At 52.3% G+C, this 16,802-nt stretch overlaps 1 protein-coding gene across 5 annotated transcripts in view; it reads right to left on the reverse strand.

The window, feature by feature from the left end:
* Positions 1-16,802, reverse strand: part of TMEM181 (transmembrane protein 181) — a 78,678-nt gene that overhangs the window by 41,146 nt on the left and 20,730 nt on the right. Inside the window, exons 1-2 of one of the 5 annotated variants that reach the window (XM_058534067.1) lie at positions 16,271-16,358; positions 3,840-3,943 (exon numbers count right to left, since the gene is read on the reverse strand). The exons of 1 other annotated variant lie outside the window; for it this stretch is intronic. In XM_058534067.1, coding sequence (XP_058390050.1) covers positions 3,840-3,943; positions 16,271-16,278 — 112 coding nt within the window. In that variant the 5' untranslated portion in view covers positions 16,279-16,358. Of the gene's footprint in view, positions 1-3,839; positions 3,944-8,961; positions 9,027-15,387; positions 15,686-16,270; positions 16,359-16,802 lie in introns of those variants that run through there. 3 more of the 5 variants (XM_058534069.1, XM_058534068.1, XM_058534066.1) reach the window with 3 other exon arrangements.

The raw sequence follows: 16,802 nt of genomic DNA on the forward strand, positions 1-16,802 counted from the left end.
AGTCAGTCACATGAAGAAGCAGCCCAAATGCCCCTGGTCCCCCCTCCTGCTCCACTATCTTCCCCTCCCAGCCTGTATCTGTGACCTCATGGGCCATAGATCATCCACGATCATCTGACAGAGGAAGAGCTGACCCCCCGAAAGTGGACAGCTGCAGCACCACAGCCCCTCCCTGGGACATCCCTGAAGGACAGGGTGAAGGGAAATCTTCCCAGGGGGCCGTACTTCGAGCACTGCACCTGGTTGTTCACTTTGCTTTGCAGGAGAAATGGCAAGATGTGCGATTATACACCAATTCTTGGGCTGCGGCCAATGGTTTGGCTGGATGGTCAGAGACAAGGAAGGAACGTGATTGGAAAATTGGTGACAAGGAAACTTGAGGAAGAAGTATGTGGATAGACCTCTCTGAACAGGCAAAAAATGTGAAGTTATTTGTTTCCCACATGAATGCTCACCAAAGGGTGACCTCAGCAAAGGAGAATTTTAATAACCAAGTAATAGGATGACCTGTTCTGTGGATACCAGCCAGCCTCTCTCCTCAGCCACCCCCAGTCATTGCCCAATGGGCTCATGAACAAAGTGACCATGGTGGCAGGGATGGAGGTTATGCGTGGGCTCAGCACCATGGACTCCACTTACCAAGGCTCATCTGGCTACAGCCACCACTGAGCGACCAATCTGCCAGCAGCAGAGACCAATACTGAGCCCCCATATGGCACCGTTCCCCAGGGTGATCAGCTAGCAACCTGGTGGCAGGTCGATTACACTGGACCACTTCCAACAAGGAAGGGGCAGTGTTTCATTCTTACTGGAGTAGACACTCTGGATACAGATTTGCCTTTTCTTTACCCAATGCTTTTGTCAAAACTACCATCCATGAACCTACAGAATGCCTTATCTATCATCATGGTATTCCACACAGCATTGTTTCTGATCAAGGAACTCATTTCACAGCAAAAGAAGTACAGCAATGGGCCCACGCTCACGGAATTCACTGGTCTGACCATGTTCCCCACCATCTAGAAGCAGCCGGTTGACAGAATGGTGAAATGGCCTTTTGAAGACTCAGTTACAGGGCCAGCTAGGTGGCAATTCCTTTCAGGACTGGGGCAGGGTTTTCTAGGAAGCTGTATATACTCTGAATCAGTGTCCAATGTATGGTGCTGTTTCTCTCATAGCCAGGATTCATAGGTCCAAGAATCATGGGGTAGAAATGGGAGTGGCACCACACACTACTACCCCATTGACTCAGTAGCAAAATTTGTGATTCCCGTGCCTGCAACCCTGTGCTCTGCTGGCCTAGAGTTCTTGATTCCAAAGAGAGGAACGCTTCCACCAGAAGACACAACAATGATTCCACTGAACCCGAAGTTAAGACTGTCACTCGGTCACCTTGAGCTCCTCATGCCTCTGACTCAACAGGCAAAGAAGGGAGTTACTGTGCTGGCTGGGGTGACTGATCCTGACTACCAGGGGAAATTGGACTGCTACCCCACAATGGAGGTAAGGAAGAACACGTCCGGATTACAGGGGATCCCTTAGGGCGTCCCTTAGTATTACTACATCCCGAGATTACAGTCAATGGAAAATTACAACCCAATCCAGGCAGGACTACAAATGGCCCGACTCTTCAGGAATGAAGGTTTGGGTCACCCCACCAGGTAAAGAGCCATGAGCAGCTGAGGTGCTTGCTGAAGGCAAAGGGAATACAGGATGGGCAGTGGAAGGAGGCAGTTACAAATACCAGCTACGACCATATGACCAGTTATAGAAAGGAGGACTATAATTGTAATGAGCATTTCCTCCTTATTTTGTGATGAATATGGTTGCATGTGTGTGTGTACATACATACATATAAAAATATATTATTCTAAGCAAATATCTTTGTTTTCTTCCTTCTTATTCCCTTATCAAGTAATATAAGAAGTATTGACTTTATACCATAGTTTTTAAGTATTGTTAATTTTATATCATATTATTTAAATTATGGGATATCAAAGAGAACAGTAAATATCACTCAAGGACTTTATCTCCTCTTCTGGGGATGGAGTAGTGAGTTTTCGGCCACGTGGTGCCCAGACATTTGACCATTATTATTAAATATTATTCTAAGTGTGTGTGAGGGTGTTTCTGGATGAGATTAACATTTGAATGGGCAGAAGTGGAAAGCAGATTGCCCTCCCCAACGTGGGTGGGCCTCATCCAATTCAATGAAGGCCTGAATACACCAAAAAAGGCTGAGTAAGGGAGAATTTACTCTCTCTGCCTGACCATCTTTGAGCTGTAAGATCAGTCTTCTCCTGCCTTCAGACTTGGATTCAGACTGGAACTTAAACCACCAGCTCTCCTGCTTCTCAGGCCTTGGGAATCGGCGTGGGAACTACCCCATCGGCTCTCCTAGGTGTCCAGCTAGCCAAATGCAGATCCTGGGACGTCCCAGCCTCCGTAACTGCGTGAGCGAATTCCTTAACATAAATCAATATATCTATATCTGTATGTGTCCTATCGGTTCTCTTTCATATACATCTACACACACATCCTGTTGGTCTGTTTCTCTGACGAACCCTGACTAACACCAGTACTCTACAGGAAGAAGGAAAGGGATGTGGAAATCCTGACACTGTTTCTCTTATCTTAGCTTTGGTGCATCACTTTTCATTTCTGCAAGAGTGGAGAAGGTTGAAGGTAATCATAGGTGTTTGAGACAGTGGCTGAAGGAAACAAGAGTTGGCTACGGTCCCGTTGCCACTGGAGATCAGGAGAATATTAATGTCCTTCACACCAATCTTAAAGGACAGCTGTAAAACTCAAGTAAGATAATGGACATGCTTGCGACTTCCCAAGGAAGGAAAAGAGGAGGCTGGCTACAGTTGCTATTGTCACCATCCTCATCTCCATCATCAGCAGGCAAAGAGCACCTGAATAGCCGCCCTCTCCCATAGCTTGCTCAGTCCATTGGCCAACCAAAGTTTCAGCGTAGGTTAAGAAACGAGCCTTTTGAGGCACAAGTCCCTCTGGGACAGGCTAAGCCTAACTGTCATTCACACTGTAATGTTAAGTGCCTCAATTAGATAAACACCTATTAGGAACCCTCACTGAGAAAGATCTTTACAAGGGAAAAAAGAAACAGCCTCCATCAGGCTCCTGGTCTCCCATCCCTTGGATAGGACAGGAAAGACCGGGGTTTCTGGGAATCTTATAAAAACCAGTTGATTCCTCTGGTTCTCAGTTTTCTGTCTGTGAGAAAGGGGGTTGGACGGGATGATTTCAAAGGCATTTTCGAAGCTAAAATCATTATGGTGTGGCTTCTCCCCTCAAACAGTGTGCTGTGGGGCCGCAGGGCACCTGGGGCCCTGAAGACAAGGCAGAAGTCGACCTGCAGGCTCCCTCCTGCCAAGAGTTCGGGGTGTCACCAGAGCCGCCTCCCCGCTCCTCTGCGGCACCCCGGCCCCATGCTCACAGCTATCTTGCGCCCTCCCCACCTTTCGCTGCACTGAACCATTTAGACGGCCTGTCTCCCCCGTCAGCCAGCAACTTCTGGATTCCCCAGCGCCCAGACTCTCCTGGCGCACAACAGACTCTCCAGAAATGTTTGACTGCCCAACATAAGGTTTGTGGTCAAGGCGCCTGGTGCTGCCAAGCTGAACTCAGGCCCTGGCTGCCGTGTGGGGCAGGACCAGGGTGACCCCTCTGCCTAGCAGGTTCAGAGAGAAGCAGGGCTTCACCCTCCACAATGGGGCCCTTGGCGGGTGAGAGCAAGTGCGTACAGCTGGGTTTGACTGAGAAGCCCTGCACCAAGACAACCATAAATGATAAAATGATCAAAGAGTGCACCTCACCTCTGATCCCGACGAAGACGGTCAGGCCAAAACAGATGAAGAAGACGACGAACACGAGGACGAAGTGGCGCTTGGAGAGCGTGTACAGCCGCATGGGCGCCAGCCTGCGGAGCAGAAGCCAGTGGGTGAGGGGCAGGCAGGGAGGGCTCCGTCCCCAAACCAGCACCACACACAGGCCGCACTGGGCCTCCCCCTCCCCACCTGCAAGCCCTCACCTCTGAAGCCGACCTACTCTGAAACCAGGCGACCCGCCTGACAAAACAGCCTCAATGACCTCAGGGACCACTGCAGGGGTGGGTGACATTCTGGAATGTTCTGGGTCAAGCGCTTGGTGGAGAAGGCCCCTGTCACCCTGGTCTGCATAGAGCCAGCCAAACCCACTCCTGAGGGCAGGAGAACATGCTGTGGCTTCCATACCCCTCAGCGCATGTTTCACCATACACATCAGTGGTGGCCAGACCCCCTCCACACCCATCCCACCTCCAGCCGCCAAAGCAGAGCCCAGGTGGGTGGAGGACCCTACTTCACTCACACACGCAGCTTTAACTGTTAGCTGTCACGATCAAGCCCAGACTGGGAATTCCAAGTGCCACCAGCATCACATTTTTCTATCTGGTCTTCTCCCAGCCCACAGTTTTATTTTTCCTATCCAGGGACCCTCACAATCTAAGACCCCTCCCTTGTGTCACCCCATCATAGTGAAGCCCAGCCTGGCTTTCACCGTGGGAGTCTGATGCAACTAGGCAAGCTGCCTGCAGTTTCCCGTGACTTACATCAACATGGAAACCTATTCAAGGATCCATCCTACACTCACCTATCAGGTCCCCTCCTGGTCATCCCTACTTTCTCCTCTGGTCAGAACAAAATGGAAGTGGGGTTGGGATCATTTCTCCTTTAGAACTCCCTACATCAGGGGCTGGCAAACAAAAGACAAATCTGTAAAGGACCAGATGATATGTGTTTGAGGCTCACGGGCCACAGAGTCTGTCACAAGTCCTCGAAGCTGCCTCTGTAAGCAGCCCCAGATGTGACACAAACGCACATGCGTGGCTGTGTTCCAATTCAACCCTACTACAGAGAGGGGGCCGGCCAGGTTTGGCCCGTGGGTGGCTGAAGCCTACCCTGTAACCTAAAGAGGAGAATCACAAACCCAGAAATGGGGGCTGGGGGGTGTTTTGCTTTGCTTTTCACGTTCTTTTTATTCCCCTAGCATTTCCTGGTCTTGGAGCTGAGACAGCAGGAAGGAATTTCTCACGCCTCACGAACAGAAGGCAACACACACACTCACTCACACACTCACTCTCCCCCCCCCCCCCCCAAAGAAGGAGAAACAGGCTCTGAACAGGAAACACAGGGAAAGGTTATTTGCTCTGTGGTAGAAGCTCACACGGGATGTGCACACGCACAAGCTCCCTTACATGGCGGAAGATTCCAGCTGCTGAGCAGGAAAGCAGCTGGCGGTATCTCAGGGCAAGGGTGGGGCCCATCAGCCACCTCGCCCTGACGTGGCTTTGCTGATACTCAGTCAGCTATCGCCAGCAGGGCCTGGCAGGCCTTTGGGCGGGCACACTTCCAGATCAGTGTCACTGTGTTCCCTGAACGATGGAACCAGTGAGGAGACGAGGGAATGAGTGCCTCCATCTTTCCCTTTGCGACTCGGCTCCAAACACTGAACCATGAACAACCCTGCTGTGCATGAGAAGCGAGAGCTAGCGGAGTAAGTGGGCTGATTCCAACTTGGGTTTTAGACCCGAAAGATTATAGAGGCCTGAGAGCCTTAAAAAGATAGAGCCAGAAATTACCTCAGGGAGGAAGTCCCACCCCTTCGATGTGCCCAAGGGGAATCTTAGGTCCAGAGACAGCAGGACACTTGCCAGAGATGTCACAGCTCTGCCCGTTGGCGGCAGCTGCCGCTCCCCAGGAAGGAGGCTCTGGGAAGCAGGACAGAGCTGAGGGACTCACCTCCAGGAATGCCCTCCTGGGGGAAGCCCTGTGGAAGGTAGGGCTGGCACAGGACAAGGCCTCCTTGGTCATTTCTCTGTTATCCTCAGGTGTGGAGGCTGCTACGTGGTTGCTTAGCATGGTCTGCTTAATACAGTTCTGTTTTACCACTCTGCAGCAGGGAAGATTTCTACACAGCTGCATAGAGCTTTGTCACTCTGAAAAAACATTACACAAGCTAAACGGACTAGATGCTGGGGGAGGCAAACAAAGCCTGCAGTTAACAGCAGCGCACCAACGCTGACCTCTCAGCTCTGATAAACGTGCCATGGTTCCAAGAGGCGAACACGAGGGGAAACTGGGCAAAGGGTGTGCAGAAACCCTCTGCACTGTCTTAGCCACTCCTCTGTAAATCTGAAGTTGTTTAAAAACATTGCACAAAGTCATCCACGGCACCCCATTCCGCTGTTCTCGGGGCCAGCTGCCCCAGGAGTGGGCCTGGGGCCGAGGCTCTGGAGCACCAAGGGCTCCCCAGCAGAGGCAAGAGTACAGAAAAGCTTCTTGGAAGCAGAGAAAAACAGAATAAGAACAATTATATTTCAATTTTCTATTTTTAAAACACATTATTGATAAAACACATTACCTACAATTTACTGTAAAAGCACGGTTATTTAGCAGGTGAGAAGGAATGCTGAAAAAGAGGCTTAAGAAAGGGAACAACGGCACAAGACCAAATTTCTGCAGCATACAACCCAACAGGGTAGTTCCCAATTCTCCTCAGAGGGCTCAGTAACATCTATTGTTTCCCCTTCCTCAAAACTTCCACCTAGGTGCCAGCCTGGTGGCGTGGTGGTTAAGTTCACATGCTCCACTTCGGCGGCCTGGGGTTCGTGGGTTAGGATCCCGGGTGTGGACCTACACACCACTTGTCAAGCCATGCTGTGGCGGCAACCCAATACAAAACAGAGGAAGATTTGCACAGATGTTAGTTCAGAGCCAATCTTCCTCACAAAAAAAAAAAAAAAACCTTCCACCTAAATCCTATTTATTAGAAAATTTCCTGGTTCAACAATCAAGCCTCATCCACCTCAATGGAAAAAAGACACAGAGAAAGGAAAATCAGTCCCCTGCTTGAAAAAAGGCCATCCCCACTGACCTGGGCCTGCAGGCGACAGGGTGGGCAAGAAGCCTCCCTTTCTGCTCTGTCTCGAGTCTCCTGGCAGACAGTAAACCTCTTCAGGCATCCTCACTCTGGGAGTCTGGGGTCCAGAGACCCTCGCCACCCACAGGGTGTCATGGGCAGCAGGACAGCACCAAAACATGAGGACACCCTCCTCGCCATGGTTCTTTCTGCCCTCAGTGTCTAAGAGCTTTGAAGCAGTTCACCAACAAAGCAGAGACTTCTGAAACCTCAGGAATGTCACCCTACTCCACACAAACCACAGGTCTAGGCTCAAAACAACAAAACTTTGAGATGCCGACATAAAAAAGGAAGAGGCAGCGGCCAGGAGACAAGGCTGTGGTGTGAGAAGAGCTTGGGACGTGCTCTCCTCAGCTGGTTTCACTTCACACCTCGCACTCCCAGCCGCCTCCCAGCCCACTTCCTGCCCTGAGCCAGGCACCCAGTGACTTCTCTGCCTACTTTCCATTTCACCTCCCTGCTGAAATGCCAACGTGTTTCTAACAACCAAGAGAACCTAAACTAACCAACACCTGGGTAAGTCCTGGTGAGCAGACAGCCTTGGTCACCAACAGGAGGAACAGTTCTGTAAATGCTCAGAGGCAAAACTGGGATACAGAAAATACACACAGCCAGAAAAGACACACAGCCGGCCACCAAGAGGCCTTGGACCCTGAGGCCTGAACCCACCCTCAATCTCCTCGTTCACTCTCACCCACCCTCCTCGGGCAACTCTCCACCCACATTCGGGACCCCACACTGTGCAGGCTCTCCAACGCGGGCTGGCCTGCTCCTCTTCACCAGTCCTTCCCACCTCCAGGAACCAACCCAACCTCCTGCCCACCGCTGACCCCACTCTGAAATAGTGTCTCCCAAGGCACTTTCACTTAGAAGTCCTACATCACTTTACAGTCAATGGGTTTAAAACTGAACCCATTAAAAAACAAAGTAACATAAATGAAATACCTGCTTCCACTGCCCCCTTCCTGCCTCCACCCTTTCTCCAGCCCTACATCCTGAAACCTTGGGGTCACCTCCGATGCCCGTCTCTCATTCATCCCACACATCTGGCCAGCCAGGAAGAGGTGACGCCCTGCTTCCCAACTTCTCTTCATCCCAGAACACTAGTCTTGGGGTCCAGGCCCTCAACGACTCCCACCACAAGTACGGGAATAGCCTCCCAGACACGTCTTCCTCTGTGGGTGGTACAGCACGTTTAACATGCCACCCCTGCACAGAAAGTCTATGTGGCCCCCACAGCAAACTCAATCGAGTTTAAACTCCTCCTCCTTCATAGCTTTCAAGGTCCCCCCAAATCCTACCCTGCATGTATCCTACGAGTTACTAGCTCCCTTAGTCATCATAACTATCTTCTGAGGTGGGTAGTAGTGCCCTCATTTCACAGACGAGAAAGCTCAGGCTGAGACAGGTAGGTAACTTGCCCCAGATCACAAAGTACTAAGTGGCAGAGGCAGCACTGAAACCCCAGCACCAGACTCCAGAGCTTGAATTCTATGACGCTTCCCAAAGTGGTCGAGCCAGACTCCAGACCAGCCCACTCACACACTGCTCTCCTGATATGAAATGCTCTCTCCTCTCCCCACCAAATCATCTAAATCTGACCCAGACTTCAGGGCTCACCTGTATGTCCCATCGTCTCCACGAAGCTTTCCCTCACTTCTCCATCACAGCTGCCCACGTTTCCGAACCACGACAACAGATGTGGTCTGCACTACACACGTGAGCGCCTGAAGACCAAGTACCCATCCATCTGCGGGGACACCCGGCTCGGCACGTGGAAGGCACTCAGAAAACACCTGCTCAACTCGACTTGCATTAGTTGTCTCAAAAGTGTTCATGCAGTTCCCTCAAGCTTGTGGTGAGGTGTTAGGGGGCAGGACAGGGCTCCCCATCGCCCCCTACCCCCTGGCCAGGTCAAGCACAGCGGCTGATGAGACCTCTCTAAACACCCAGGACGGCTGTGTCCCCACAGCATCTCACCAGCTCATGACGGCTGTCTCCTTTGGCTTTTCTTGAAGGGCCCATGCATCAGCCTTCCTCTCCAGGTCCACGTATTTTTTCACACTTAGGCATCTAATACACACACTCTAAACTTCCGGCCTAGTTGGAGCCCCCAGGTCCCTGGAAGACCTTTCAAATGCAATGGAACAGACTGTCCCCTTAGCATCACCTCGATTCTCTAGGTTCCTTCTAAATTAATTTCCATTTCATGGGTGATTTAAAATACCACAGTAAGATGTCCTAGAGACATCTTTCCTTTACCGGAAAGCCAACACAAAATATTGCAGCCATAATCCAAATCACCGTAAACTCTGCCTTCCCTTCATGAAGCATATTCATAATCATTTCCCAAGGGAACTCCAACCTTCTGGGTGCTCAGGCCAACAACCAGGGAGTCATCTTTGACATCTGTCTTTTTCTCACTCCTCACATCAATCCATCAAAAAGGCCTTCAAAATATGTGGAGACTCAACCCTTCTCCCTTCTCCGGAGGAGCCTGTGCCTTCTTTCCTGGACTGCAGTAGCCTCCCTGGTCCTCCAGCTGCTCTGTCCCCACAGTCTGCTCTCCCCCCAGGCACTCCCATGAAAGGCAGTGTGTTCGTTCTCAGTTCAAAACTCCCCAGTGACCTCACTGTTACTCAGAGTGATAGCTCAACACTTCACAACCAACCGTCACTGGCATGCCTGTTACTTGTATATGGGTGTTTGTGTATTTGTTTTAACACAACCCTCCCACTATCACCCCCACTTCATTCTAAAGAAGGCACAGGAGCCACAGGAGATGAAGGGATTTTCTTTGGGGCAGGGCAGAAGCACACCTGCTGTCTGTCCAGGGCCATTCCTGGCCCCTCCCACCCTGATCCCCTGCCCACGAGACCAGCCTCCGTAAGATGCTGGAAACGCCAGACCCTCGCCTTCCCAGCATTCCTCCCTGCTAGGGCGCAGAACCTGAGGGAAATCGGTCAGGCACTGCTAGAAAAGGCTTTCCTGCCTAATGAAGAGATGGAAGAGAAGAAAACCTCCTCTGACTTCAATGGACATAACTGTGTGCATGTGCTGCCTAAGTGTGTGCAGCCACACCACACCTAGGACGGGGGACACCACCAAAAGGCCCAGGACAGAGAGCCGAGACATGGAAACCACCTAGGTCACAGGGACATGGAGCTGCCGAATAACCCTGGACACGACCACCTCATCTTCTGGACACTTCTGTTCTTTAAGTCACTTCTCACGAGATACTCTGTTAGAACCAAAAGCTTCCCATCGATACTCATACCCAAAAAGTAAACCAAAATTAAAAATTAAACTCAAGATACAAAGTCACGCAGGCAGGGAAACCTCCTAGCTCAAGGCACCTGCAACTGTCCTCTCAGAATGTGAGACAGTCACCAACCATCCCTGTCACTTAAGCACTGCCTTTCCTACTTCCATCGATGAGTCCCTCCATCCTTGCCCTCCCTCCTCTCCTGAAGCCACCCTGAGAAAGCAACTGTCTCCTCGACTACAGGACAGGAGGCGCATGCCTGTTTCTCATCATAGGTGACAACTGTTCACACATTTCCATGGCTCCCTCCAACCGGGAGCTCCCCTCCGGCCCCTCGGTGCCCGAGATTCCTTCCATTTCTACACACTCTTCCCTGGTTTTATGCTGGATTCCTCCATGTTCTCCAATCTTCCCTGCCATGATAAGTTCTCGACCACCGAAACGCAAAATTTAACTTTTTTCTCCCAATGTTGCCTTTTAATGTTTTCTGTGGCTCTGGCCTTTGTCCTCTATGTCTGCGAACCAGCCAAAGCCGCTCCCAGCAGGCGCCTTCCCCCAGTAGAGCCGTCTTCCAGGCCACACACTGCAGCCAGACGCCCCTTCCTCCTGGATCAGCCAGCTGGAAAGCCAGTGCAGTGTCCCCAACAGGGCCGCTGAGTGCTTCGGAACTGCCAGGGCCAACGCTACTTTTCCCACTAAGCACTTCTCCCTCCCCTGCAGGCCTCGTGAGAGTTCCTAAAACAGCCCTAGAAAGAGAAGTGGGGGAGGCCAGCACTCCGTGAGGCTGCCTCTTCAGGGGCCTGAAGGAGAGGGACCGGGAAATGGACAGAAGGCGAGCAAGCAAAGGATGCGAGAAAACACCGCAAAGTGCCGTCTTTAAGCACCAGCCAGACAGAGAAAGAGGAAAACCCAGCACCGACAGTCTCTGCCCTTCCCAGGACCCCAATGACACCAGCACACGCAGCGGGGCAGGAGAGAACGGCGTCCAGGAAGCCGACGGGTTTCTACTGACACACATTTATCTCGTCTCATCAAGTCACTAATACAGGAGGCAGATAACCCTGAAAACACTTCAGAATTACAAATTTTGCCCCCTGTTCAACTCATACCTAGATTTCCCACTTTAGAATGAAAAAATGAGAATCTGGCTAGCGGAAAGAAACCTTCAGTCTCTCAGTCCATTCTCACATTTTAGTTAAGATTTTATTTTTCTCATAATCTGTATAAAAATAATCTCTTCTCCCGTGGTCCAGGGCACTGGCCTGGTGCCTGTCGGGCTGGATCAAATCCCGGCTCCCCCACTTCCTAGGCGGACGACTGCGGGCAAGCTAAACACCACTCGGGGCCTCCGTGTCCTCATCTGTAAGTCAGACACACACACAATACCTGCAGGGTTGCGGAGAGGCGTAAATGAAATAATGAGATGCTCAGAACAGTGTGGTAAGCACACAGGAAGAGCTCAACCATGTGAGTTCTTAGAAGAAAGTTGTGTTTTTCTCTCCCTCTACTTTTTCTTTTTAAAAAAATCTCAGTTTTCATCCCACCAATATCTCTGAAGACCGGCTGTGTGAAATCTCCCCTCCTCCAGTTCAGAACCCAAGCAACTACAGGAAAGTAGAGGAGGAGCTGGTCTTCCCTAAACATCTACTTGGTACCAGGCTGGGAGCCTCCCTGTGAGGCCAGTGTCATCAGCCCATTTCACATATGGGAAAATAGAGGCTGGGGTAGTATACACCTACTGAGGTCCCAGTCAGCAGGAGGCGGAGATGGGATCTGAACCCACAAGGTCAGGGGTGGAAAGGAGGCCCACTGCTTCCTTACATTCACTCTTTGGCCCCCTCACCAAAATCTTTCCTTTTTAAACAACCTACCAGCTAATGAGTTTCAGGAAGAAGAAACTCCGAGGGAAGAACAGAATAAGAACTCTGAAATTTCAATCAGCCAACTTGAATATATTACAAATAATTTATCTTTAGCTCTTCAAAAAAGCCAATACGCAAACATTCAAAGCCCAACAAACTCAAAACGTATTTTAACGAACAATGTTCTAAGCTCCTCAAGGAAACATGAATGCATGTGTATCCTTGCCAGGCCACCAAGCCCAGTGACTCACACCCAGGAGCGTGTTGCTTAGGTCTTCAAACACCCTTCCCAGGGCAAACAGAACAGCGAAGCAGGCCACACTGGTCAGCTCAGGCAGTGTGCTCACTGAGGGGCAGCGCCCCCGCCCAGCTCCAGGCTGTGCAGCCCAGTGGTTAAGAACTGGGGCTCTGGAAGCTAACTGCCTGGGCTAGAAGGCCCCTCCACCACTGACCAGCAGGGTGACCTGGGGTGAGCCACTTTACCTCTCGGGACCTCTGATTTCTGTAAAATTCAGGAAACTGAGGGACTCCACCACCTACTCTTGCTGTGACAGTTGAGTGATTACGCGAAAGCCCTTGCTAAGCTCTGAGTCACTGCCAGCTGTTATCGAGAGGCAGCAGAATATAGAGTAGTTCCCCCTTATCCAAGGTTTCATTTTCCACGGTTTCAGTTACTCACGGTCAACCGTGGTCTGAAAATATGAAATGGAAAATTCCAGAAACAATCCATAAGTGTTAAATTGCATGCTGTTCTGAGCAGCGTGATGAAATCTCACACGATCCTGCTCCATCCCTTTGTCCAGAGGACCCACGCCGTACATGTTACCCACCCTGAGCTACTTGGTACTCATCTCCATTATCAGATCAACTGTCGCACTGTTACAGTGCTTGTGTTCAAGTAACCCTCATTTTACTTAATAATGGCCCCAAAGCCCAGTTTATTAGTTATTGCTGTTAATCTCTTACTGTGCCTAATTTATAAATTAAACTCTATCATAGGTATGTACGCATAGGAAAAAACAAAGTATATATAGGGTTCAGTACTATCCACGGGTTCAGGCTTTCCCCTGGGGGGTTTTGGAACGTATCCTCCTTGGATAAGGGGGGACTATTGTACATCAAGAGTGTGGGCTCTGGAGCTGACTCCCTGGGCTTCAGTCTCAGCTCTGCCACTTACTAGCTGTGACCTTGAGAAACTCACTTGACTTCTCTGCACCTCAGTTTCCTCACCTGTAAAATGGGGATGATAAGAGAAACTTCCTTATGGGGAGAGTGGCTGTGAAGGTTACATGAAATCACACATATAAAGTGTTTGCAACCATACCTGGTACATAGTAAACACTCTGTTATCTTTTATTAGTTCTAGAGATCATTTTGGTTCAGAAAAAAAAATTATTCTAAGAGGCACAATCGTAAACAACTCTATGGTTGCAGGAATAGGATACTGACCCAGGCCTGGTATCCCCTCAAGCACCAGGACACAAACACCACAGCAGGGCTCCACCGTGCTGATTTGTCTATCCCACCCCTTCACTGCTGGCAGAAGAGGAGTTGAATTAATACAATTCTACACTTACATGCCCCCTGATGAAAGAGACATGTAAAATACACTCTTTAAAAAAACGGTAGTACCAAGCAAGACACACACAAAGGCCGACCTGATTTAAGTTTGCAGACAAATGCTACAATAAGAGCAAAGCAAGAAATGAACCTGAGAAATCTCAACTATGTAGCCCTGTAGCTCCAACAGGAAGTCGAGTTAGCAACTGTTTGAGATACGCCCTGCACCGGCCTCTCCTCCTGAACTCCCGGCTTCTCTCATTTCCCCAGCATTATCAGAAAGGAATGGAGTTTGCATCAAATTGGGGCATAAAGCTTTAAGAACTGGGAACTCTGTGGGGGCTGGCCTGGTGGCATAGCAGTTAAGTGCACGCTCCACTTTGGCGGTCCGGGGTTCACAGGTTCGGATCCCGGGCGCGCATCAACACACCACTTATCAAGCCACGCTATGGCGGCGTCCCATATAAAGCAGAGGAAGATGGGCACGGATGTTAGCCCAGGGCCAATCTTCCTCAGCAAAAAGAGGATTGGCATCGGCTGTTAGCTCAAGGCTTATCTTTCTCACAGAAAAAAAGAAAAAAAAAGAACTGGGAACTCTGTATTCTGACTGGTTTTGATGGCAGTTTTAAAATGGCCCTTTTAAAAAGAGGAGCCTGGGCCGCATGTGAGCAGGGAGGTCACAGGGCCAGGATCTGCATGGGACAGAGCCAGCACTGACCGCTACCCCTAACCAGTGCCACTGCTCCCCCAGACCCCCTCTATTCTCTCCCAGTCTTCCCCACCCCATTCTTTCTCTGGCTTCCCTTCCTGCTCCTGTCACTGCTCAGCTTCCTTCCCTTGGGGCTCTCTGTCACACCCGCCAACAACAGCACTTTGACCCTACCAAACACCTAAGTCCCATGTGCGCTTTAGATTTTCAGGCTTGTTTTCTCGTAGGATTTCTATGTGCTGCCAAAGACTTTCTCCGATTTCCAGGTCCACACCATCCTGAATGCTGGACAATGGGGGGGAGGGGGGTGAGTGCTGACCTCCAGAAAACCACAACCTACCACCCCAGCCCCTTGCTCAGCAGAGCCTGCAGCACACCTTCCAGGAGAGCATCCACACTGCCTACCTCTCCGCCGCTGGACTGTGGTTTTGCAAATCCTCCTTTAGTTAACAGCTTCCACCTGGTCTAGTTCCCTGTCAGGTAACAGACAGCACAGGACTCCTGCAGGAGACCTGGACTGCAGTCCTGGCTAATGCCCACACCACTTGAAACTCTCTGCCTGTCTCTGTCCTAGTAAAAGTGCTAACGCACCACCCAGGGCCGCCGTGCTGTGCAGACTGAAGGAACCTCCTAAACCTGCTGGTTGTCACTCTGCTACAGGGTCACAACTTTGCACAACTTCCAGAAGGTGTCCCCTGGAGTTGTGCAGAGGCAGAACTGCTCACCCACCTCCACCCGGGCTTAAAAGAAAGACCTTTAAGACATCCATCTCGGACTCCTAACAGGACTGACATTTTACGCTATTCTGGTTTCCTATGCTGAGCTCAAGTAATCAACCAAAGTCAGAAACTTCTGAGGAAGCAAGAGAAAAAAAACTCTCCTTCCATCACCCGTGTTTGCTTTCAGGCCACACCCCCGGATCTTACCTCTCTATGTCCACAGAGAAATCAACAGAGGTCCAACGAAAATCCTTTCAGCATCTAAAACCCCAAATACACAGAGAAACTCACAAAGTCCTGTCTCAAGCTGCCTTCAATCGCGGGAACCTGTGCTCCTGTCACAGACGCTGCTCCACGCAGCAGAGACTCCAGGCATTCCTTCTCTGTGACTGCAACTCAAGTGCTCAACTTTTCACTTCGCTTTCCTTCTTTTCCGGATGCCCCCTGGGGGAAACCCAGCTGACTCTGTTGTGTCAAAAGCAAGCTTTAGGGACAGCGTCTACGGGGCCCTGGACAGGTTTTCCCTCATTAAAACCGCTGAACTTCACACAGGTAGTAAGGTCCAAAGTCAGCAGGTTGTAACTCATAAACTCGGTCTCTCAGAGATCTGAAGAGGCTGTCGCGGGCTCCCAACGTGGCAACATCATAAAAAAGCCATAAGAAAGCATCTCTCTTTACCCTGAGATGCGGCAGGTCATAGAAAGCGCAGTAGGGCGCTGTGGGTGCTTTTAATAGACAGCTGGTGAACCGGGCCACTGCCCGGGACAGGGGCTACCGCCTTTCCAGGGCAGGCTGGGCCGCCCCAGGGAAGGCGCTGAGGGAGCTCCGGGAGGGACAGGCCATCCCAGTAGCTGCCCTGGGGTGGGACGCGGGTCACCCGGTTCCCCTGAGCGAGCAGGGCCAGAGCTGGTCTCGAAGGGCCCTCCCGGGGTGCGCTCTGGCCGAGGCCGGTCCCGGAACGCCGACCCCGCCTCCACTGCTCCCTCCAACCGGGCGGGCAGGCCGATGGGGGCTCCCGCGCCGAGCCACCCCCACGAACCCCGACGGCGCTCGTCCCCGAGCTCCACGTGGGCGGCCCCGCGGCGGGGTTCCGGGGAGCCGGACGTCGAAGCCCCACTCCGGCCCGCGCGCCCGGGGCCCCTCGCCCCGCCCGCCCTCCCGGGCCGGCACTCACGGTTCCATCGCGGCGCCCCGGGCCTCGGCCCCGCACTGCGCCCCGAGCCCGGCCGGTGCCGCACAGCCGCCGCGGCAGCCACCGCCGCAGCCGGAGCCGGAGCCGGAGCCGGAGCCGGAGCGACAGCTGCCCGAGCGGCCGGCTCCGCGGGACTCGTCGGAGCACGCGCGACCCGCGTCACGTGCGCGGAAGCGGCCGCGCGGCGGAGGGGCCCCGGGCGGGGGGCGCGCGACGGCGGGGAGCGGGCGCGGCGGGGGAGGGGCCGAGGTGGCGCGCGCGCGCGCGGGCGGGCTGGGAGGGGGACGCGCGGCACGGGTGAAGCTGGGACAGGCGGCCTGGGGAGGGGCCGGAGCGGCGCGCACGGGCGAAGTGGGGAGGCGCGCGGGCGGGCTGCGGAGGCGGCGCGCGGGCTGGGGCGGAGGCGCGCGGGCGGGCTGGGGAGGGGACGCGCGGCCGGGGTTGGGGGACAGGCTGGCTGGGGTTAAGGTGAAGGCGGCCGGGGGAGGTGGGGGGAGCGCAGCCGGGGAGCGAC

The sequence above is a fragment of the Diceros bicornis genome, chromosome 39 (genome assembly GCF_020826845.1).
Source record: "Diceros bicornis minor isolate mBicDic1 chromosome 39, mDicBic1.mat.cur, whole genome shotgun sequence".
Lineage (NCBI taxonomy): Eukaryota > Metazoa > Chordata > Mammalia > Perissodactyla > Rhinocerotidae > Diceros > Diceros bicornis.